The 25818-nt window shown below is 41.0% G+C and overlaps 1 protein-coding gene across 1 annotated transcript in view; it reads right to left on the reverse strand.

Moving 5' to 3' along the window:
* Nucleotides 1–20899, reverse strand: part of HEATR6 (HEAT repeat containing 6) — a 32659-nt gene extending 11760 nt beyond the window's left edge. The window contains exons 1-12 of the mRNA XM_019981779.2: nt 20673–20899; nt 18113–18220; nt 15511–15651; nt 14929–15044; nt 13980–14094; nt 12412–12513; nt 11226–11363; nt 9163–9461; nt 8213–8390; nt 4169–4375; nt 3673–3772; nt 439–794 (exon numbers count right to left, since the gene is read on the reverse strand). Coding sequence (XP_019837338.2) covers nt 439–794; nt 3673–3772; nt 4169–4375; nt 8213–8390; nt 9163–9461; nt 11226–11363; nt 12412–12513; nt 13980–14094; nt 14929–15044; nt 15511–15651; nt 18113–18220; nt 20673–20891 — 2079 coding nt within the window. The 5' untranslated portion in view covers nt 20892–20899. The remainder of the gene's footprint in view (nt 1–438; nt 795–3672; nt 3773–4168; nt 4376–8212; nt 8391–9162; nt 9462–11225; nt 11364–12411; nt 12514–13979; nt 14095–14928; nt 15045–15510; nt 15652–18112; nt 18221–20672) is intronic.
* Between the last annotated feature and the right edge of the window lie 4919 nt (nt 20900–25818).

The following is a 25818-nucleotide window of genomic DNA, read 5'->3' on the forward strand; positions in this document are numbered from 1 at the left end:
CCACAACAAAACAACAAAGCATTCACACCTAAAACGTGAATTCACGCACAATTCCCACTAATACCAATGACACATGGCTTGGTTTTACATTATTTTCAGACTTACTCCTCATGAAGTAATCACGCTGTGAAGAAAGAATGTGTGTGTGTGTGTGTGTGTGTGTGTGTGTGTGTGTGTGTGCGCGCGCGCGTGCTAGGTCACTTCAGTTGTGTCTGACTCTTTGTGACCGGCTCCTCTGTCCAAGGGATTCTCCAGATGAGAATACTAGAGTGGGTTGCCATGCCCTCCTCCAGGGACTCTTCCCAACCCAGGGATCAAACCTGTGTCTCCTGTGACTCCTGCATTGCAGGCAGATTCTTTACTGCTGAGCCATCAGGTAAGCCCCGTGAAAAAGAATGATTACTTCCATTTCAGAGAAGAGGAAATGAAACCTCCTACCTGCAAGGCCTCCAACCGCATGGGGAATGGCTCATAGATGCTTCCTCCTGCAGAACCAGCATCGCTACCTGAACAGGAATCCTCCCTGGGTAGAACAACAATGGAAATGCAAAGTCGAATGAGCCAGCAGGGCTCTGAAGACAACTTTGGTGAGCTAACAGCTCCTTCTTCTACAAAGGGTCCTGAAGGGGCCTTCTTCCACCATTCAGGAGGACTGAGGTGAGGAGTGGCTGAGCTGCTGCCGCTGAGTCCGGAAGAACAGGGCTGTTGTAGAAGTAGCTGGACTTCAGGTAAAGGTGCGTGAGTGGACACTATGGCTCCCAACAGTGTGAGACTTGACACACGAACATTAACGTCTGTCAAAGGGAACAGTAAGAACCTATCACCATGGGAACGGTGACCACAGAGATCATAATTATCCGTGCAGGCAATTAAGAATTATGACTTTCTTGTTTAACCTGAATCTAATTAAACCTCTAGACAGAACTTCCAGTTTACAGGAAACACATGTATAAGTTAAACAATATCATAAGGAAAATATCCCACAAATTGAGGGTGAGACATACTGTAACAACTGGTAGGACTTCCCAGGTGTTCCAGTGGTTAAGAATCCACCTTCCAATGTGGGGACACGGGTTAGACCCCTGGTTGGGGAACTAAGGTCCCATGTGACTCGAGCAACTAGGGAGATGCCCCTGCATACCACAAAGAAGACCCAGTGCAGCCAAAAAAAAAAAGACAACTGGCTTAGACCCTTCCAAAATCAATCATGAAAGAAAGAAAAAGAGTGGTGGGCCACTGTAGAGTCCAAAAGGCTAACGTGAGGGGACAGGACAAGATGGCACAGTAGGCTCTCTTCTCATAGAGAGGAAAATTACAGTCAAGTAGAGCTACCATCTCAGAGAACGACCTGATGACCAGCAGAAAAAATTTTCCACAACTAAATTTTTTTTTATAGCCATATTGAGACAAGTAGGAGGGGCAGAGACATGGTCTGAGAGGGACCTACACCCCTTGAGTGCTACAAACCATAGGCAGGAGGGATTTCACAGCCTTAGAGGTCCTCCTGAGGAGTGAGGGTTCTGAACCCAATGTTGGGCTCCCCAGCCCAGGGGACCTGCACCAGGAAGATGATTCCCCCATAAACCAGTGGGGGTTACACCTGAGAGAGAGTCGGAGGGCTGTAGAGAATTGTGAATCCACTCCAAAAGGCTGTGCACAAAAACTCACTGGCTCCAGGTTATGGCACACAGACAGCAGTTTGAAACGAAGCTGATCAAAGAAGGAGATTCACTGACTACTAATAAAGCATGCGCCTGAGGGTTTCTGAGAAGCTAGAGAGCGCCACTTAAAAAAAAATTTTTTTTCCCCCCGTCTCTCTTGCTCTCTCTACTTAGCCAGGCACCGGCAGGTCCCTGTTCTGACTCTTGCCATTTAATTTATTAGCATGGGATCTGTGGATCCCACCCAACACATGCTCGTCTAATTCAGTTCCCAGTTACAGCCAGCTGCACTGGGAGCCAACCCCATACACTACCACACCTGCAGAAAGCGCGGCCCAGGAGCAACAGAAGGGCAGGCGCCACGCACACAGGGACACTCCTGGAGCACTGGGCTCTGGTGACCTGGGGGAACCACACTCCCGGGCCTCAGAGTTCACCTTCTACACTTAGCCACTCTACCAAGAACAGGAGATGCAGCTGCTCTACCTGATACATACAAACAGAGGATTAGGCAAAATAACACAGGTCTCAATAAGTTTAATAAGACTGAAATCATATCAAGCATCTTTTCTGACTAAAATCCTATGAGACAAGAAATCAACTACTAGAAAAACACAAACAAGTAGAGTCTAAACAACATGCCACTAAACAACCAATAGGTCACTGAAAAAAATCAAAAAGGAAAACCTTGAGACAAATGAAAATGCAAACACAGTGTTTCAAAATCTACTGCGTAAAGCAAAGGCTGTTCTAAAAGAGAAATTCATAGCAATACAGGCCTACCTCAGAAAGTAAGAGAAATCTCAAACAAACCATTTAACCTCATACCTAAAGGAACTAAAAAAAGAAAAACAAACTCAAAGGGAAAATAAAGATCAGAGTAGAAATAAATAAAATGATACACACACACACACAAAAACAATAGAAAATATCAATGAAACCAAAAACTGGTTCTCAAAAAGATAAACAAAATTGAAAAACCTTTAGCCAGACTCATCAAGAAAAATAGAGGGTCCAAATCAATAAAAGAGTCTGAATAAAAGGGCCCAAATTGCAAAGAGTCAGACATGACTGAACTGAACCAAAATCTGTAAAATTAGAAATGAAAGAGAAGATACAACCAACACCACAAAGGATTTACAAGAGATTACTACAAACAGTTCTATGCCAACAAATTGGACAACCAAGAAGAAATGGATAAATTTCTAAAAACATTCAGGGACCAATTACTAGTACTGAAATCAAATCACTGATCAAAAAATTCCATCCAAAACAAAAGCCCAGGAGCAGATGGCTTCAAGGGTGAGGTAAATTCTACCAAACATTTAAAGAAGACTTAATACCACTCCTTCTCAAACTATTCTAAAAATTGAAGAGGAAGAAATGCTTCCACATTCACTGTATCAGGCCAACATTATCCTGATAGCAAAACTAGGTTTTATATTCCACTTCTTTCCAAAAAGAGGAAAATGTCTATATGTCTATCCATTTTCTACTTATATCTAAAGACTATGAATTATTATATACCAAAGCAGAAGTGAAGAAGTGAAGTCAAAGTCGTCAGTTGTGTCCAACTCTTGTGACTCCCATGGACTATATATATAGTCCATGGGATTCTCCAGGCCAGAATACTGGAATGGGTTGCCTTTCCCTTCTCCAGGGGATCTTCCCAACCCAGGGATTGAACCCAGGTCTCCCACATCGTGGGCGGATTCTTTACCAGCTGAGCCATGAGGGAAGCCCCACTAGAGCAGAACCCCTACGATTTGCTCAGTCTTAATTGTAAAGGGATACTCCAGTCACTGCAATGATGCATTGAAAAGGCATTGAACTTAACAGCTGATTCTCCAAGTTATTTCTTATCAAAAGTAGGGTTCTGGCGATAGCTGGTTCCCCTCAAAGTTTGAGGATAATAAACAGAATTATCTTAGTGTTATAAAAATGTTCTGAATATTTTAAACTAGTAATCTAGATTTTATTGATATAAAGAAGCAATCAAACTACCACCAACCTTTGTGGCGGATATAAGGTTTTATCTGGTTCCAGACTTTGGTCAGCAGGCTGAGTTTCAGACGGTTATAAGGTGAATTTGATACCAAGTTTGCAAGACACTACAAAACACAAAGAGTAGCTCATTAATGGGCCTGATTAAGCCGCAGCACAGAGACAAAATTTAAAGCATTTAATTAAAAAAACAAAGTCTTTACATTCATTTGAAAATCAGTCTTTTTTTTCTTTTCCCTTTTTAAAGGGAAAAGGGCACTTGGTACAACTTAAAAGGAATTGTCTTAGTAAATCATTTATTTGGCCATACAAAGAGATCACATATACAAAGATCACATATAGCTGTGATCAGACAAGTAGGAAGAACAGACTTCCAATCAGGTTATCTTTAATAAAATTACTTATATTCTTAAGTCAATTTATTTGTGGGCAATATAAACATTACACAAAACTGAAGTAGAGAAAGTGCCTCTGCCAACTCACTGATATCTTGGCACATTTACCTTAATGATCTGAGTGAGGGTCTGTGAGGATGATTCTGCCACCAAAGCTAACAAAAGACATCTGTGCAACTCTTTAATGCTGGAAGCGATCATTACGGAAAAGGGAGTGAAAGCCCTTTTGTGGTCACTGGTATCTTCAGCAACGGAAAGAAACTGCTTTGAGCCTTCCAAGATGGCAGATAAAACTTGCAGGGCACAGGCACGTGTCTGAAATTTCAGAAGGATTCACTTCAGTGAGTTAAAAATCAGGAGTCAAATCCCCTTCTTCCTATATATACTTTTCATTTTCAAAGTATTTAGATAATTTTAATTAGACGAATAAAGGCAATGTGATTTCTATCACGTCCTAAAAGTAGCTGTGGACTAAGGCACTTGCACCGTCATTCCCTACCCTCACTTAAAAAAAAACAAAGAACTTTAAATCACATTGCTCTTAGGTTTTCTTACTATAGGGAATAAGTCTAAGCTATACCATAGTACAGAAACCTAAAATCACGAGCATGAAAATAACTTAAGGACGAGAAGCCTAGTTTAGTCGAGCATAAAGCCAACGGACAAGAGATAAGTCAACAGCCTGTGGGGTGGAAAAAGATAGACCCATCTACGATCTGTTTTACATCAAAGTTCCTGAGGACATTCTGCTTTACATTCTACCCTAAAGCGTCCATGAGCGCTCAGTGTCAATTAAATAGGATCTTTGGAACTCCATGCATACTCAGCTTGGCAGACACCATTAGTGACCAACTTTCAAAAATATTCTTAGGTACAGAAAATAACACTAGCTCCAATAAAAACCTTTGATACTCAAAGAAATACTATTAAATATAACCTTATGGATGGAAAGGAAAATACGGGCACCTCTGTCAGTGGACTGCTGTTATCTGTCAGGAATAGTGCCTTTGAATCAAGATTTTCTTTATAAGCTTAATTACTTTTAATTGGTACTCTGACAATTCTGCGGCATTAAAAATCAGAAAGGAAAAAATAAATGGAAAGAAAGCCAAATTTAACCAAAATGGAATGTAGGTGATAAATGCAGGACTACTAATGAAACACTACTGTACTGTCTTTGGTCAGCTCACCCCAAAAGGCCAATTGAAAAGACTTTTAAAAAGCAAGGAATCAACATTATAACTTTAGGATCTAATCTAAATATTTACTCAGTAAGAAGCACATCGGAGTTTGGTGTGAAAAAGGTTTTCCAGAAAATCTTCAACTGTGTTATCTCCAAGTTGCTGTTGTTGTTCAGGAGTTAAGTTGAAACAAATCATTTCTACATGCCTTTTAGAGAGTAGAATCATAAACAAAAAAACCAAAGTTTTTGTGAGAACAAATTTATAGTACAGCAGAATGAGTCTTTGGAATTAAGCATAATCACTTAAGAAAGTTAGGAAGTTGACAATGTATGAGGACAGTGGTATGTGTGTGTATGTGTGTGGTGTGTGTGTGGGGGTGGGGTGGGGTGGAGAGAGAGATCTCAAGCACAAGTCAGCTGATCCAAGAACTTAGATAAGGGGTTACCAAAACTCTTCTGTAAAGGGCCAGTAGTACAAATTTTATATTCTAGATTTTGCACACCACAGAGTCTTTGTTGCAACCACTCAACTCTGCTATGGCAGCACAGATGCTGTATAAATAAATAAATGTTTCTGTTTTCAAATAAAATTTTTCTTTTCGACAGTGAAATCTAAATTTCATATAATTTTTGCATGTCACAAAATATTCTTTTTATTAAAAAAAAATTAAAGCATTAAAAACCACTTAACTCATAGATCATACAAAATCTGGTAGTGAGCCAGATTCAGCCCATTGGCCATAGTCTGCCAACCCTCTGATTAGACCACTGGCTGGTCTTAACTGAAAAAGGTAGATGTTATGCTAAAGAAACTGCCATTTCTATAAAATGTAATTAAAATCTACAATTTTAAGAGCTTGCCAACCAAACAAAATTAAAAGCCAAGCCGTAAAAAGAAACTAATATTCAAAATAAAAAGTTTTCAGCTCAATTAACTTTGCTTCCTAACTGGGAAAAAGCATTTCTAACTATCACAGATGAAAACAAAAGAATGTCAGTGAGGGGCTTCCCTGGTGGCTCAGTGGTAAAGCACCCACCTGCCAATGCAGGGGACACAGTCTGGTCCACATCCTGGCCCCGTATGACCCCACCCCTGTGCAGAGCAACTAAGCCTGTGCACCACATTGTCGAGCCTGCACCCTAGAGCCCATGCTCCGCAACAAGAGATGCCACCTGCGCACCGCAACTAGAGAAGAGCCCCCACTCAGCGCAGCTAGAGAAGAGTCCACAAAGCAAAGAAGGTCCAGTACAGCCAAAGTAAATAAATAAAATTATACATAAAAAATTTCTCAGTATGTCAGTGACGACTGTGCTTCCAACTGAATGCACCACAGGTTTATACCAGAGCTGCCATGACCTCCAAACCATCATCAGTGTGCACTTGAGGAGAAGCTATGACACTACCGTCCTGTCACGTTTCATCCTGGCTAAGGGAAACCTCAGTCTATGCTCCCCAACTCCATACTCAACAAGCACCCGAGAAAACGACCACTCAGCTTTTACACATGGCTGCACCTTTAAACCTAGCTCTGATCAATCCAAAATGCTATTCCACTCCAGTGACATGAACTAGGTACTTTTAATTTTCACACATAACTTTCTAGCAGTCTTTCTAAAAAGCCTCTCTCACCAATAAAACACTTCTTAACATCATTAAACATTTCAAAAATAAAAAAGATATAAATATCATGAAAATTATGTCAACCTACTTTCTTCTGCATATTCTCAGATATTTACTGCAGTTCTGTTCAGCTGGAGGGTCTTCAAAAATATAAATACATATATATATATTTTCAATTTTTATAGCAGTTTTCCTTCCAATTACTAGACTGTCCTCATTAGTTATTTATTTGCCACCATCATTTTCCATTTTCCTCCCAGGTTCTCATTTGTTTATGATTCAGTCAGTTGGAAACATTTTTACCAGTTTAACTATTTAGTATAGAGAGTATCTGAAATTACCCTATAAAACATTTTTTGTGCTCATAATTGAGGCTAGTTTATTTTTCTTCACTCTACGAAAAATGTCGAAGGGTCATTTAGAAGTTTCCTTATATAGTAATCAGCTAATCAAGGAGATGATCAAAGGGAGTTCCAATGCATTATGAATTGCTAGCCTTCCTCCTTGCTTTTAAGGGAAAAATTCTAAAAACAGAAAAGAAATAATACTATTGACCTCATTAAAACTATTTACTTTGAGAAAGTAGGTTGGTTACCTGAGGACATGAGATACCATTCAGCATGACTTTTTAATATTCATTATCGTTAAGGGGAATCTAAACAGCAGACTACTTTCCTTATTTGGGTAAAAAGCTAACTTCCGGAGAAGAGTTAACATATCCAAGAAGAGGCAAATATCTGATCAGCCACAGCTACCTTGCTGTAGCTATCCACGACTGCCAAGTTATTTTTTCTTCTTTTTTAAAAACAAGTTTTTCTCATTAGACTATGTATTACTATTTATTACTATGATTTGAAAAATACAGAAAAGTAGGAAGAAAAAAAACCACGTTGGGATCATAAAATTCTCTATCAATACTTTCATAAAACATCATCCACATTCCCCAGCCTTACATATCTTTCATAACCACTATATATCATGATATTCCAGTGTGTATTTAAGCCATTTTGAATTTTTTTTCTATTGTAAACACCATGGCAACACTATCATAAAAGAAACGGACGCACAGCTGCTTCAGTGCAGTTCAGAGAGGACACTGAAGCAGCAACGCAGCGTGCTCATGCCGCAAGCCAGCCCTGGGGCAGGAGGCCGCAGCGTGGTCTCCCTCAACCTGACAGCCACGTAAGCCCTATCCTCCTATCCCCCTGCCCATCGAGTGCTTCTCAAGTCAGGACTTGGGTCAGTAGTAGTAAGAGCCTTGTTCTGATGCGATCAGATGGGGCAGAGGGAACAACAAAGACTTGTGAAGTCGTCCTAGTTGTAACACTTAGAATTTAAACGTTCTTACCCTTGGAGAAGGATCTTTTAGCGTAAGAGTCATCAGGGACACAGACTGTGGGCTTCCAAGCTCTGGTGTATCAGGAACAAAGGCTGACCAGTAGCCATAGAGAACTCTTTTTTCTATTGATTTTATAGTAGAAAGAAAACACGCTAATGCTCCTTGGCGAACTCTGGCTTGGTAAGACCTTTAACAACCAAAAGAAGGAAGAAAAAAGTCTTTTAACTGCTTTTAAAAACATGAGCATGAAACACTATTTTTTACAGGCAACTCAAATGATACAGTGAGAAATTCAGCATTCCACTCCACATAAGTCTGAAAGATGCTAACATATTTTTTAAATTATTTCAAAATGTGGTCAAAACATGTTAAAGCAATTTGTTTACAAAACAAGTTAATAAGGTTGATAGTTAAAAAAAAAAACTACTAGCTAGCAAATAAGAGGGCAACATTTTGATATTAGGAAATTAGTATACAATATGAGATACTCCAGAGTACCCATTCATCCAACAGACAGGTACTGAGAATACCTAAGTATGTGCCAGGCACTGTGCTGAGGCTGGCAGCCAGAAACAAAGCTCCTGCCCTTGACAAGCTTATTATGGCAAAGAAAGGCAGTTAAAGAGACCTTAGCACAGTAATCAGAGACGAGTCACATAAGGGAGTGACTGGAATAGGGAGTCAGAAAAGGCTTCTCAGAGCGTGACTGTTGAGCTCACATAGAAGATGAGTAGTGGTTAATAAGGCAAGAGGCAAAACAAGGAAAAGAAAGAATAAACCCAGGCAGAGGAACCACATGGACAAAGGCAGAGGAGAGAACAATGCAAACTGCAGAGTAACGCAAAATCCCACATAAATGAGAATCTTCAAGTTACAGCATGTGCAATAGACTTTAAGGTTATGAGCTTATACACTCAATTCAGAATATAAAGCATAAAAATATAACAAAATACTACTACCTCACTTTATTCTGCATGCCTCCTTCAGCATCAGAATAGTCTGACTCACTACTGCTGACCCTCTTCCAACTGGAAGAGCTGAAGGGTGAAGAGACTCGGTCTTTTCCTGCCGCTCCACTTGCAGCTAACGGCAAACTCTGAGCACCCGGGGGGGAGGGGCACTGAGTGTCCCCTCTGTGCAGGTTCAGTCTGCCTGCGCCAGCGACTGGGGCCACTTCTCTTTCACCACTGGACTCCTCCTCCTCCTCCTCTCCTTGCTGGATTTTCTTCGCTTTTACTTTTGACTTTTTCTTTTTATTCTGATTTTAGGAGCAAATGAAAACATGTACATGATAGCTATTGGTAACTTCTCATTTGATAATTACTTAGTATGTCCCCAACATGTAGTATGGACAAAGAAGAAGAGAAGAGAAAAAAGCGGCACTCACTCAACACTCTCTGTGTCAGGCACTACGCTAAGTGCTGACGTACACCTTTCTGGACTGTAAGAAACAAGGTGTGAGATACATGGGACAGAGCAAAACGTGTCATCTGGGTTTAAACACTATTGCTGTGAGCCGGGGCAAATCATTTAGCCTCGCTGAGCTTGCCCGTCCTCATCTGTTTAAGTACAAGCTAATGCCACCTGCCTTGCCCGGCTGTGAAAGCATTCAGGCTTTTCAACAGAGGTTCTGCAAGAGATTGAGGTCACAGAAAATGACCTGGGTGACTGTCTTCTCAGTTCTCGCAAACAGGATATACAGCTAGTACCACTCTAGATGCCTAGGAGAAACATGACTCCATTACGTACAATCCATGTTTTAGGGCACTGCTGCTGCTGCTAAGTCGCTTCAGTCGTGTCCGACTCTGTGCGACCCCATAGACGGCAGCCCACTGGGGCTCTGTAAATACAATGTAAACACCAATTTCTTCCTTTCTTCTACTTGCTTCTCTCAGACATCCAAAGGTCTTTGGAATCTGTGCCCTCCTCTGCATGCCCAAGGTCCCTAACCTCATCACCTCTACCTTGGATAATTACTGTGGCTCCAGACTTCTTACCCTTTTACTTGCTACCACTGAGATTTTTCTGAAATGCAAATCTGATCATATCACTCCCCTACGTTAAGATTCTTCATTTCTACCACCTAAAAGATAAAAACCCAACCTCCTTAGCACAGGGTTGAAAGACCCTTATGATTTGGCCTCTGCTACATACCTGCCCCACCTTCCCTTCTGCACACCTGACACTCTAGCCCACTGGTTAATAAATAGGCTGCATGCATTCACACTCCCCATGGTTGTTACCCATTGCTCTCTCGGGAAAAAGCACTCTCCTTCCTTCTCTGTACTCATTCCTGAGGCTCAGGTGAGCCACTGTGTCTTTTAAAAAAGCACTCCTTACTCGTCTATTGGTTGCCCTGAATGTGCCCCTAGAATATGCTGTGGATATTCTGATGAAAGAAATCATAAGACTGCAATATGGTTGTTTGTTTATCCACCTTCACCTTTTCCCTCAAATTCCTAAAACCAGAGTCAATGTTCCTAATGCCTAGCACAATGTCTGGGATATAACAGGTGCTCAGTAAATGATGAGTAAGTCAATGAGTGAAATAATTTCGAATTATAAGCATTTCTCAGGTAATATACTTTTAGGTGCAATACCTAGGCCGTGTATCTGTATGGTACTCCAACAGAAACATGAGGGAGATGGCAGCTGTCTGGAAAGACCGAGAAATCTGACAGTGGCAACAGAGGCCTATAATGTTTTGCAACCAGACTTTGAGAGAAAACGTCTGCTGAGCTGTGGTCCAGAGCATTTGAGGGGTGAGGATGACTGGCTATGGGTATAAAGTGAATGCCCGTGTTTATAGCTGTTATACTGCCTGAACCACTTACAAGTATTAAGATGCTCTAACTGGTATTTTTAGCCATCTGATGAATTTAAACTTACTATGCTAAAAATCCTAAGCTGAAATAAAATTCAAGGTGAGCCTTGGCACAGCAGTGATGCAAATCATAGAAAACACACGGAGCAAGCAAGTGAAAACAGTCCATAGCTTAAATCTAAATAGACGTAAGTGTACCACAGCTGGGCGAGAAGTGCTGGACTCCGACTGCTGCGGCTGGATGGGCGGCCGTCCATCGTACTGAGGAAGCGGAGTTGGGTACAACACAGTGGGCATCTCTATGTTTAGTCCAGGGAGTCCGTGGAACATGGATTTCTAATAAAGATTAAGGAGACACACACACACAATGAATCATAAAACAAGGTTATTCACCATATTCTGAATCACACAGATGAACAAACTGATGTTTAAAAGCTTTACAAAGAAAACTAAAATGGGATAGAAAACAGATTCCCTGAAGGATTAGGGCTTAAAGAAGAGTTTAATCTCATCTAGTCCAGAGAGATCTGGTTTGGCTAGGTTTAAGTTAAAATTTTATTTACTTATTACTTTTGCTTATTAATTTAAAAATTTTATCCAATCAGTTTTACCTAATTATTTTATCTGTGATTTTTTAAAACTCATCTCTCATATCCATATCCAAATCTAGCTCTCTATGTATTTGGAAGCAGGGGCGATGGCACAGGAAAAAAATCAAAATTTTAGTCATAATAAAGCAAAGTTACCATACGTGACTTTGATCTAAGACCACCACAAAGTTCTTACTATTTCCCAGTTGAAATGAAGACAGCTGGATCCTCAGAGAGGCTGACCTGACTTTCCCACTGACTGGCAGGCTCAGAAGCCAAAGGATGACCCCCTAATTATACATGTCTTCTTCTTTTTTTTTTCGGCAGCACCTCACGGCATGTGGAATCTTAGTTTCCCAGCCAGGAATGGAATTCAGGCCCCCTCCATTGGAAATGTGGAGTCTTAACTGCTCTACTGCCAGGGAAGTCCCCCTAACAATACACATCTTGACTGGCCTGCCTACTACATGGGAGCTGAAGGCAAGGAGAATATCTGGTTCTTCTTCCAAGTCCACACAGATTCAAGACAAACTAAAATAATCTCAGATCATACCTCATTAACTAGTCCTGATAAAATTTTAGAATTCTGATAAGTCTACTAAAGCAAGATTTATTCTTTTAGGTTCTTAATTTTAAGTATGTTTGAAAACGAACATTTTATTCTTCTCTCTTAAAATATGATATTCTAAAGCTAGCCTTGGAGTAAAGAGGTAAGCCGTCCTTATGCCTGAGGTGTCCACAGGAAAGACACTAACCACAGTGAGGACTTGGGGTTTAAAGAGGCAATGCCTTACCTTCAGCACAGCTAGAAGAGCTCCCAGTTCATCAGTCTGTGTCAGTTTCATCTTCCCACCATTTAGGAGAGACTGTATACCTTTTAAGGCATTTTGCAACAACTAGGGGGAGAAAAGAGAAAAAGTTAAAAAGTAAATGAAATTTGTTTGTCCAGGGATCAACTTTCTAGCACTTTGTAGGATGGGAAAGGAAAAGACCTTTAGGCGATTAAAAAAAAAACAAACTTTAGATGTGGGACGGGGAGAGAAAAGCAAAGATGAAGATCCAGAGGACAGAGCTGATGATCGACTACCAATTATTTTCTTGAAGAATAGAGTGCTTTTATTGAGTACGAGTGGTCTTTTTGTACATGTTCCTAAGCCAGCATATACTAATGGTGAGCAAGAAAAAAATAAAGATGTTTAGTGGGAAGAATATGATAGGAATAAAAATGTGGTGGCAGAGATCAGAAACAGGAAATCTCTTTTATCATGTAACCACAGGAGCTCTTTTATCTTATTTTTTTTTACAGCAGCTTTTAAAAGCAAAGGAATGCATGTGGGAACAGGATTCTGGAGGGCAATTCTGATCAGCATTAACTTTTTGGCCAGTAATCTCATTTATAGGATTCTGTACTTAAGAAAAACTCTCTACAGGGAAAGGATATGAACTGTAGTCTTGTGTAAAGTAGTAGAAATGCTGAAAAAAACTTTCATTTCCATCATTATGACAATGATTATTTAAGAAGCTAAACCTCTGCTACATATGAAACTTAACAATAACAGCAAGCACTTTCCCAAGCATTTTAAATGCTTTTAGATCATATATACCTCATAAGACCTCTACAAGGTAGTTATAACCTCTGTCCCATTCCAGAGATGAAGAACACATAGGCTCAAGATCTTGCCAAGGTCTCCCAGCCGTAGCAGTTGTAAAACATGAGGTATATCAAGAGGTACTAAGAAGATGTTCAAGATGTATTAACTTTAAAAAGGAGAGTTGCAAAACAGCACACTAAATATGATCCCATTTAAAAATTTAAAATATGCTCATTTTTTAGAAATACAGAAAAAGAAAACCTGGGGGCATGGAGAACAAATTGCTCCCAGTAGTTTTATCTAAGCAGACTTTATATAAGAAATTTTCACCACCTTTGATCTATAATTTTTGAAAAGTGTTACTGAATTTAAATCACATTAATAAACTATCATCTTTGCATCAGATTTTTTTAAAAAGAAATAAAATACTGCAGATTTTGTTGAAATCCACCCCTTTACCTTCCATCTAAAAGACAGTCACTAGTCTGAAACTGTACAGCTTTTAAAGTCAGGAGTGGAACAGTAGTTTTAAGAACTTAGAATTGCAAAACAAAAAACAATGGCAAAACAAAACAAACAAAAACATTTCTTGTGATTTAAATCTGAAAGATGATTTCAGTCTTTTTAGGTTATAATCATTCCCCTATGCATGTATCTCTAGACAAAACTAATACAAGCAACCAAATTAAACTCTTAATAGCAGCTTTCATTCCACTGCTGCTTCTAGACACATCGGTAACCGACATAAGATTAGAGGTAGTCTCACCCACCATGCAGAACGTGATGTCATCCATGTCAGATGATTTTGGAGACTGTAAAGTGGTCAAGAAAACTTGGAAGCAGATATTTTGGTAGGGCTCCTCCAAGTACGGCTGTCCGGGCACACTAAAACACATACAGAGAAAGCAACTCAAAACGCAGTTGCCTTTGAAATAGGGCTTGCAAAAGAGTAACAGTACCATTGACTAATGGAATTGGGATATATCCTGAATCAAACTGTATCACAGAAGATTATGCACTTTGGTTAACTACTGCTGTGGACAGGCACAAGGCTGGAAGGAACAGGAAGAAGAATGGTTTCCTCAGGGAAACGTTACAGAAGTTGGTAGGGAAACAAATACCCAGAAAGAGAAATCTTTTTTATTCTGCTTTTTGGTTCTTAGAGGGAAATAATACAGATGTCCAGCTAGAATCACACCGTTGGACCTGCCTCCTGAGCCACTGGACAATACGGCAATGTGGAAACAAGATATTACACATCCGTTCAAGCTTGGGTTGCTCACTTTCTATTGCATGAATCCAGAACTGGGCAGCTGGTATTGCTTCTATTTTCTTTGAATAAATTGGCCATGACAGATATATCTCACCAAAGCTTAAATTAGTATGAATATATCCTTCTAAAAGATTTAATACGGTTACAATTTATACCAACAGAAAAACAAAACCTCAACACACTGCACATATTATCACTTTCACCATATTTTAGAAATAAGGCCCTAGTCTATTTTTTCCTTTACTTCTTTATGAGCTTTCTTTACAAGCAATGTTAAAATTAAAAATAAACAACATAAGATGATCTTATTAGCAAAGAGCATGAGAAATGCAACATAAGATTATTTTTCTAAGTTGGCTCTGGCTTCAGACAGATTGAACCACCTACAAAAGGCCCATGAGAGGCCCTGTCTTATCACAGCTTGGGAAATGACTGAATCCACATACCTGAGACATAAGTTTGCCATACAATGCACTGCAGCTCTCCTAACTTCAGGGTCCGACTGAGCCAAGTCGCTCAACTTCATCAAGAGTCCACTCTTGCCAAGCAAGTCTGGAAGGTACTGAAACAAAATCACAGCCAATGTTGGCCGAAGGAAAGCTGCTAGGAAAATATTATTTTTTAAACAGATTTCTTTTTTTTTTCAACTAAAGGAAATTTAAGTACCAAGAGACTAGTTGCTAGGTAAATCCTTCAGATAGGCATACAAAAATATGCCAAAAAACATCAGTAAGGATCAGTACTCTCAGCCAAGCCTGCTGCTGAAGCTCTCTCATCTTGGCTTGGCTGAATACATGAAAGGTAATGATAATAACGACTGATATGTACCAAGTCCCAAGCACTTTACAAATGAGACTTCACCCCCAGAGGAACTATTTTACACATGAGGAAACAAGGCTCAGAGTGACTGAGTAAGGGTTACTCAAGGTCACACATTTAAGTAATGGCAGGAGAGAAATCTCAACACATGCCTGCGGGTTTAGAGCCTGTGTTCTCAACCTTCAAAGCAAAGACAGAACACAGTTTACCTTTTGACACTTTGAGCCATTGCAGTAAACCAGGGCTGCCAGAGCTTGGAGAATCTGCATGTGCGTCCAGGAACTGCACTGCTGAATAGCAGAAATAGTATATGCCAACAGAAAATCCAGGTTCTGCTCGTCAACAATCACCTATCGAGAGGGAAAAATAAATATGATCTAACTTTTAAAAAAATATTCCTTTTCAGACATGAATGCTCACCTGAATCAAGCTGTGTGTGAGAGAGTACGTGTGTGTCCATATTTTTTTGTCAAAAAGATCTGATCGAGAGAACCTTCTTCTTGCCCTAGTGTCTGCTCCCTTCTTTCCCTTTAATCCTTCCACTCCAAACAGAACCTGGCAAAGTCCTTGTAACTTTTTCTTGAACTAACCAGACAGTGGCAGTTGTAAATACACAGATGTTAAGTCTGATCCACTGAAAAGAAGTTTTTTAAATTTTATTTTTTTAATGTCTACAATGTTGTATTGGTTTCAACTATGTTTCTTTATACCTGGTAAATGCTTGACAAACACACTGTGACTAAATATGCCTGCTAAATAGCTATTATGTCTTTGCTATGATGTGGGGAATATAACAGGAAGAAATAGCATATTCCTGTCCTTAAGGAGTTTATGATTTTATTGGATAAAGTACACTAATCCAAGTATCAATTCATGGACAACTGAAATAAACTGTCTTCAAATGCCAGAAACTTGTTCAGGGCTATGGGTGCCATGCATGATCAGGAACTTTACTAACTGTCAGTGTTAAAAAGATGATATAGCTAAGAATGTAGGCTTCCCAGGTGGTGCTGCTGCTGGTGCTGCTAAGTCGCTTCAGTCGTGTCCAACTCTGTGCGACCCCATAGACGGCAGCCCACCAGGCTCCCCCGTCCCTGGGATTCTCCAGGCAAGAACAGGTGGTGCTAGTGGTAAAGAAACCAATTGCCAATGCAGGAGATACAAGAGACGCAGGTTCGATCCCTGGGTTGGGAGGATCCCCTGGAGAAGGAAATGGCAAGCTGCTCCAGAATTCTTGTCTGGAGAATCCCACGGACAGAGGAGCCTGGCAGGCTATAATCCATAGGGTCACAGTCCATAGAGTCGGACATGACTGAAGTGGCTTATTAGCACACGTAGCTAAGGATAGCCAATGTTCAGACGCCACCACATTAGTCTGAAAAATTCTAAACTCTAAAACCGTCTTATTTCATTTAGGAAGTCACAAGTATCAGACACAGTTGGCCACCTGCAGCATTCATCTCCTCTTTCCTTGCTGGCAGAGGGCTGATCTTATTTGGATGTCCACCTTTCCCACATGAGACCTGAAGGTAAATCCCAATTCTGCTAAGACAGTGGTTTTCCATCAGTGGCGATTTTGTCCCCCAGGGAACACCTGGCACTGTCCTATAGACACTTTTGACTGTCACAGCTGGAGGAATGCTACTGGCATCTGCTGAGTAGAGGCCAAGATGCCGCTAAACATCTTCCAATGCACAGGACAATCCCTCATAACCCAGATTTATCCAATCCAAAATATCAACAGTGCTGAAGATGAGAAACCCTGATAGAAGGGTTGAGCTGCATACTGTTAATCATTTAGGGAGCAGAAGTCCTCCAGGTGATTCTAATGAGCAGTCGAGGTTGAAATTCCTGGTTTAAGCCATTCACGGTAATTCCATTCCCTGATTAGACTGCTACAGAGGGGTCCTAATACCACCTAGGTCTCTCCAGCCTGGTATCAGGGAAAATTTGCTGGAGAGTCTAGGGGGTAAGCTTCCTCATTCTTAAATAAAAGAGAAAGAAAATAAATAGTTCTTTTGCTTCCGCTGGGTGTTATTTACTTATTTTCCATGGGATTCCTGGATTTTAGGCATCTTATGAGTGTGAGAGATGTTAGCTCAGGACAACCCATCCACTTAGCATGGCAGAACGGAAAGATGCCAGAAAGCTTCTTAATTATTAAATGCCCTTAAAGCTGCATTCCTTGGAGCGTGTGATGTAAGATAATTAAAAAAAAAATTATTTAGCTATTCTGGGTTGTCTCTTCTGTTTCTTGCAACCAGAAGCACCTCAGATTACTTAGTTGATAAGTTTTGTGCTAACTACATTCAAATACTCATGTAGTAGTTTACAGTAAGAGCCTCAATTTTTGAACTGTTCCTAAAAAGATATCAGGGATCTTTTTATCTAGGGCCCCACCCCAGCTAAGCAACTTCTTAGGTTAGATGACAAAAATGGTAGCTTTGGGAGAGGGAAAAAAATATTGATAGGAAAGAGGTTGGGGATATTTCAACTTATTCTTAGATATACGTTTAGTCAAATATTAATACATCTTTCCTGAAAAATTCTAAGGTCTGGGGGCTTGAATGATATTGGTTTCCTGAAACAAACAGACAGGAATCCCTCTGATGGACAAACTGGCAGAAAACTTTCTTTTTTTGGTCAGTTATATTTGTTTTGATATAATTCTTAGTAAGGCAATTGTTTCTCATATTTGCAAAGCTTTTGAAAAGACCAGGCTATCATTCCTAACACAGATGTAGTATCTCAAAGATAGTTACTTATTCTCAAAAGTCATGATCTGAATTCTAAAGTTACCTACAGGATTACCTGTAACGTGTTAAGTAAATGGTGGATAAGCTGAGACAATTTGCTGACAAGATGATTCTGATTAAGAGGCACGAGTCGGCACGCTTGGACAAGAAGAGTACTGACATCCTACAAAAAACAAACAAACAAAAAGAATGAAAAGGTGCTACACCTATTAGTCAAGGGAAGACCCGCCCCCAACAGCCAAATGAGAAACTAAAAGTGAACATTCACACTCAAAATGAGTTAAGATGAAAGCATAAACACAGCATGTGCTAAAAAAGGAGGAAAAGAATCAATGATTTTTATACAGTCAAGGACTCCACAGAGTCTCTACATATGTAGAGACAGTACAAATAAATAACCTAGTAAAGGATTCCAGAATATAATAGCACACACCAAAATTAAAAATACCAAAGGTAAGCAAACTGAATTTGCAATGCCACTGGGAAAATCAGAAATCACACTTGCATAAATTTAATGCAGTTAGAAAATCTTTTTTTTTTTTTTTTAAAGGAAACTATCTGGAAATCACACCTCTCATTCATCTCTTGATGTTTATTGAACTAAAAGGCTCTGAGCACCTGCTTTGTGCCAGGTCTTTGGGCTCCAAATGTGAACGTATTCCTGAACCTCAAAGAGCTCACAATCTAGCGAGGGAGACAGAAATACTGCTCGCACATAATTAAAGTGAATTGGGTGCTGAAAGAATTAACTGCAAATTCTACTGGGAAACAGTAATTAGGGAAGTCCTGTAGAGACAATTTTTAAACAGAACCTAAAATGATCTGAAGGATGAGTACAACTGCCAGTCAAGGTTGTAGACGTCAAGGTCGTAGACAATGCAAGCAAAGGGAATAGAGTGGGCAGGTCTGGAACAAACACCAGTACCTGCCTGAGGAACGGCAAGTTTCAAATGACTGCACGCAACCCACAGAAGCAAGAGTGACAGAAGACTGGAAAGGCACAAATTATACAAATAAAGCAAAAGTCTCTGATTCCTCCCTTAATTCCACTCCGCTCCCTGGTGACACAAACTATTACTGCATTGTAAACTCTCCCATACATTGTTTTGAACTTTTTGCATCTATAAATGTATATTTATTTTCAAGCCCTCCGCCCCCTATAGTGGTCTCATACTGTAACTTTGCTTTGGCCAGTTACCAATATTCACCGTCACCGAAGATCTTCCCAGGTCAGAGTTTCACTTTTCTAGTGAGATTCCTTTCCCACTAAAGAAAAGACCACTCCCACAGGAGAGCAAATAATGGTATGCAGAACGGCTGCAGACAGCAAGTTAGAGGAGACTGGTGAACAGTCCAGGAGAGTCATCTTGCCTCAGGCATTCGCAATGCAAATAGAGAGGAGGGGATGGAACTGAGAAACATTTCCTAGACAGATTCTGAAGAATCCAGATTGGAAGGATCTGTAAAGGAGGGTGAAGAACCAGTGTCTGCACCTGTGTCCTATGTGACTGGGCGCACTCTGTTTGTATGCGTTGAGGCATGTGACAGATTGGGGATGGAGTGGGTGTATGGAGATAAAGAACCAATTTTTGAGAACTGTCAAGTTTGAGATGCCTGTGAGCGCCAGAAGACAGCTTATGACTGGGTTTACAGAATTTAGTAAGTAAGTAGTATCCAAGGCCTGATGCGTGTGAATAATATATACAAAAAGTACTTCTAAACAGACAGAGAGGGTGAACTAGCACGGAGGAACAGAAAATGGCCAAAACTCATAGTTCTCATTCTAGTTCTGCCTTTTGCCAGCAATATTAGAGTGGACCCTTGTAAGCGTCCGTATGTTTATCAATAAAATAGACCTAATAACATCAAGGTGAAAGAGGAGAGTGAAAAAGTTGGCTTAAAGCTCAATTTTCAGAAAACTAAGATCATGGCATCTGGTCCCATCACTTCATGGGAAATAGATGGGGAAACAGTGGAAACAGTGTCAGACTTTACTTTTTGGGGCTCCAAAATCACTGCAGATGGTGACTGCAGCCATGAAATTAAAAGACGCTTACTCCTTGGAAGAAAAGTTATGACCAACCTAGATAGCGTATTGAAAAGCAGAGACATTACTTTGCCAACAAAGGTCCGTCTAGTCAAGACTATGGTTTTTCCAGTGGTCATGTATGGATGTGAGAGTTGGACTGTGAAGAAAAGAAAGCTGAGCGCCCAAGAATCGATGCTTTTGAACTGTGGTCGGATACGACTGAGCAACTGAACTGAACTGAATAACATCCAAGGTTCCAAAATCCCTGGAACTGTGCACGGTGAAGTGAAGAACGTGGTAGTAGGGAATTTTATACACACAGAGTTCCGGACGCGGGGAGCGGAGGGACGGGAAAGCGGCACCAGAGATGACACCTGCGATGTTATCAGAGCACAAGTCGGCAAGGTGGAATTTTAAAGAAGCGACTCTACCAGGCACCGCAGTGTCTTCCGGAAAGAGGAGGCTAGAGACTGCACCATGGTCGGAGGGGGCAAACTAAGCCTGCGACTAAGCATTGTGAAGCAAGGCTGGGAAAAGGCCACAGGCCGAGCTCCCTGAAGGGCGGGGCCCAGGCCAGCGGGCCTACCTCAGGGGCCACGCCGCAGCCCTCGCTGTAGGTCTCGGAGATGAGCTGGTCGAAGAGCAGGTGGATCTCCGTGCGGCCGGAACTGCTGTCATCCGGGCGAAGGGCGCAGAGCCTGGCCGACAAACAGCGAAACCCACGCCCCTGCTCGAAGGGTGGCTCCCCCGGCGTCTCTGGCGGCGGCCCGCCTGGCAGGGAACCCACGACTTGCGCCGCCGCCATCTTTCCTACGTAGGACAACAGACAAACACTTCCGGGGCAGCCCCCCGCCTCCACGCGCCAGTTCCGGAAATGCCTGTTTCGGGTCGGAACCTGAGGTGGGAAGGAGTTCTGAAACTACAGGCTCCCTCTTTGAAATCAGAAATTCTCTGGGAGACTGTTTCGGCGCCCGCCTCTCCTTGAACCCTGACTAAAAAGCGAGGACTGTTATTTGTGTCCGTACCCCCCGGAGGGTTTGTTATTGGGTAGGGCTGACAGTCCCGTTCCTCTTTTCACGCTTACTCCTTGGAAGAAAAGTTATGACCAACCCAGACAGCATTGAAAAGCAGAGACATTACTTTGCCAACAAAGGTCCGTCTAGTCAAGGCTATGGTTTTTCCAGTGGTCATGTATGGATGTGAGAGTTGGACTGTGAAGAAAGCTGAGCGCCAAAGAATTGATACTTTTGAACTGTGGTGTTGGAGAAGACTCTTGAGAGTCCCTTGGGCTGCAAGGAGATCCAACCAATCCATTCTAAAGGAGATCAGCCCTGGGTATTCTTTGGAAGGAATGATGCTAAAGTTGAAACTCCAGTACTTTGGCCACCTCATGCGAAGAGTTGACTCATTGGAAAAGACTCTGATGCTGGGAGGGATTGGGGGCAGGAGGAAGAGGGGACGATAGAGGATGAGATGGCTGGATGGCATCACCGACTCGATGGACGTGAGTCTGAGTGAACTCCGGGAGTTGGTGATGGACAGGGAGGCCTGGCGTGCTGCGATTCATGGGGTCGCAAAGAGTCGGACACGACTGAGCGAGTGAACTGAACTGAACTGACATTCCCGTTTAGCACTAAGCGTTTCAGATTCGGCCTAGGATTGCAGAGCGGCCGCTGTGGATAGGAGTGGCGGAAACTGCTAGTTCGACATTCTTCTTTTCTTACATCGTATTGGAGCCCCTAATTTTTTTCTCCAGACACAAACCACCCAGAATTAAGACTGTGTTGCCCAGTCTTCTTTGCAGCTGACCGTGAATCCTGTAGACCTTAAAGCAGCCTCACCACACAAAAGTAATTTAGAAGTTCAAACTGAACCATGTAAAATGTAACTTGCCTAAGGATGACCTGGTTGAGATTGGACGCCCCAAGATTTCCTGAAACATTGAAAAGAAGAAAAAGAAAATTTAAATGTCCCCATTTAAAATGAGGGGAACAAAATAAACATTTTTAGCGGTGAACAGTTTTCAGTCACCGGACAGGTGAAGGCTTGAAATTTGTATTTGGGCAGACTAGGAAAACCAACTCGAGGGATTTGAGTTATGCAAATATAAAATATAAGTATCACCCATGACTCTTAGAGAAACCCTCGAAGTCGGCTAACTATGCATCTTTTAATAAAACACCTATGTTTAGCAATGAAAATAGGGGCTATGTTTTAGAAGAGGTAGTTGTGGGACTTCCCTGGTGGCCCAGTGGCTAAGACTCCATACTCCTAGTGCTTGGAGCCTGGGTTCGACTCCATACTCCTAATGCTTGGAGCCTGGGTTCGATTCCTGATCAGGGAACTAGATACCCACATGTTGAAACTAAAGTTTCCACATGCCACCACTGCAGAAAATCCTGCATTTCCCTAAGAAGACAAGATCCCAAGTGCTGTAACTAAGACCTGGCACAGCCAAAGGAATAAATATATATTTTTTAAAAGCTAGTTCTCTGAAGACTGGGTTTATTGGGGGAGAAATACTTATTTTACATTTGAATTTGGATTTAATTATGCTTGTCTATTACTGTTTATTCTTGGGGTGTGTGTATACTTATGTATGTGTGTGATAATATGTATCATACATACATATTATGTATGATATTCAAACATCTGCTCAGACATCAGGAGCTGAGAACTAGTCACTGATGTTTTAGTCTGAATTCTAAAGCAGAGCCTCAAGTGAGGTTGATATGTGAGTGATTTACTCAGGAATGAACAGGAAAGGAGAATCTATATGTGCTACCAAGTTGATTATTGCAAGGGGTGAATGATTGCTGGATCTTTGGGATGTTATGAAAAACGTTATGGAATGCTCTCAGAAACCCTGTCCTGAGGAATGGAAGTGGGGAGCTTATGTCTGCCAGCCTTTGGCCTCTATGGTCAAGTGTTTCCCCACTAAACATTAGTTCTGCAGAGCTTCTGGGTTGAGCATACATCTGTGTATGGCAGTTCCTGCAGGAGTCTGCCTTTGCATAGACAAGTCTTGAGGCAAAAGTGAGAGGTGTGAGCCAATAGGGTCAGAAGTCTGACAATTTAGCTTGTGCTGAGCTAGTAGATGCAGCAGATAAGCTGGTTGCAATCCCTGGGTTGGGAAGATCCCCTGGAGAAGGGCATGGCAACCTGCTCTGGTGTTCTTTCCTGGAGAATCCCCATGGACAGAGGAGTCTGGCAGGCTACCGTCCATGCGGTTGCAAAGAGTCAGGCATGACTGAGCGACTAAGCACAGCACATAGCAACAATCAGGATAAGATTGAAAGGCTGAGAATATTTGAAGCAGCACATAAGAGATGTCCAACACACTGGGCTAGAAGGAGGTGAGGCCTGGTCATCACCATAGTGAAGGTGGAGTGAAAGAAACCATGGAAGGAACCAAGGTTTGATGTGGCTCATGTTAGGTTGACACATGGATGACCCACAATTCGTGTTATTCAAGACTGAACAACTCAAATATTGTAAACCATACCAGTCTGTTGATTTCTGATGGAACATATCCTTGTGGATGGTAGTGTGGTTTCTCAAAGGAAATGAACATTCCTACTCCATGGTGATTACCAACTGAAGGAAACATATCAAACTCTCAGGGAGGGCTTTGAAACCCCCTGGAATTGGCTTGTATTTAGACAGTAACCTCCAAACTATGGCATTCACAGCTTGTCAAAAGCACTCCCAAGAAAATCTCACACATCCTCACCTGTCCTCACCCTCAATATTTTTATAATCTTACAGTGACTGTGAGCCTTTAATGGGTGCTAAGTTCACAGACATTTCCTTTTATAAATTCTGCGTAAAGTGATCTGGAGCCTTATTCTGGAATTTAGCCTTTTTTTTTATTTAAAGATTTTTTTTTTTTTGATGCAGACCTTTTTTTTTTAAGCATTAAAAAAAAATATTTCTTTTTAGTTTTGGCTGCACTGAGTCTTCACTGCTGCATCCATGCTCTCTAGTTATGGTGAGCAGTGGCTACTCTGTCGTGCACAGGCTTCTCATTGCAGTGGCTTCTCTTGTTGCAGAGCACAGACTGTAGAGTATAGGCTCAGTAATTGTGGCACATGGGCTTACTTGCTCTGAGGCATGTGGAATCTTCCTGGACTGGGGATCGAACTCATGTTCCCTGTATTGGCAGGCAGATTCTTTACAAATGGACCACCAGGGAAATCCTGATATGGACCATTTTTTAAAGTCTTTATTGAATTTGTTGCAATATTGCTTCTGTGTTATATATATATATATATATATATATATATATATATATATATACACATATATATATACTTTTTTTTTTTTTTGACTCAGAGGCATGTAGGATTGTAGCTCCCCGACCAGGGATGGAATCTGCACCCTGCATTGGAAGGTGCAGTTTTAACCACTGAACTGCCAAGGAAGTCCGTCACTTGTTTCACATTTTGGAACCCTGTTAAAACTTCATTTTTATCACCTCATTAGGGTCTGGATCATTCTAATGGAAGTAGGCTTTATTTTATCCCTTTCCCCCATTTCTAATTCACTTCCTTACTTCCTTCAGAACGTTGACCATAATGTGTAGTTATTGTCTTTATTTACTTGTTTATTACCTGTTTCTTCTTCTAGAATGTAAGCTTTATGAAAGCACAGATACCATCTGCTTGGTTCACTACTGTATCCTCATTGCTTGCGTAGCACCTAGGATGTAACAGGCAACACACAATACCTGTTGACAGAATGAATGGATTCACTATTATTTATTCAGAGCCCCTATTTGCCATTTGTTGGTTAATGTGAATATCAAATGTTCTGTATACTGTAAAGTCCTATAAACCTTAGGATTCAAATGAGGTAGATATTATTATTTCTCCCTTTTACAGCTAAAGAAAGTTTAAGTGGTTTGAAAGAAAATTTAAATGGTTTGTTAGGGGCTACGAAGGTAGTAAATAAGTCAATATCAGACTACAAACAACCTGGGCCAGTTGAATCTTTTTATTTTTTTCATATTTAATTTATTTATTGACTTGGCTGTGCTGGGTCAGTTGTAACACATGAAATCTTCTGTCTTTGTTGTGGCGTGAGGGGTCTCATTCCCTGACCAGGACTGAGCCCAGGCCCTCTGAATTGGGAACACAGAGTCTTAGCCACTGGATAGCCGGGAATATCCCAGGACCAGTTGAATCTTAACTCTGTGACTGTGAAAAACATGGATATGAAATTTTAAGTCAATTTTAACCTCCCACATTTTGTAATGGGGAAAACAGGAGGTGGGGGTGCTGGTTTTTAATATTGAGATAAACTAGTAGAGGCCAGGAGGGAGAATTAGCCTTGGATTCTGTTCTAGAGTCTTAAAAAATTAGGACTAAGAGTCATCAGCTCATCAATTTGATAATAATAACAATCATTTAGTTAACATTTATTGGATGTTTCCCATGTGTCAGGCACTATTCAATGCACTTTACATGAACTCACTGCTTTTATCCTTGCAGCTCTATGACGAATATACTGTTATATAGCGGAGGAAACTGAAGTACAGAAAGGTTAGGACATATGCTAAAGGTCACACAGTTGTATGGTGGGCCTAGGTTTGAAATTTCAAGTTGGATCTCCTAACCACTATGCCATAATGTATAGGACTTAAAGTTTGACGTGGAAATATACTTAAAGCCTTGACACTTGTCTGTTAGATGACTTTGAGCAAATTGATTTCTTCAGACCTCAGTGTCCTT

Source organism: Bos indicus, chromosome 19, assembly GCF_029378745.1.
Source record: "Bos indicus isolate NIAB-ARS_2022 breed Sahiwal x Tharparkar chromosome 19, NIAB-ARS_B.indTharparkar_mat_pri_1.0, whole genome shotgun sequence".
Taxonomy (NCBI): Eukaryota; Metazoa; Chordata; class Mammalia; order Artiodactyla; family Bovidae; genus Bos; species Bos indicus.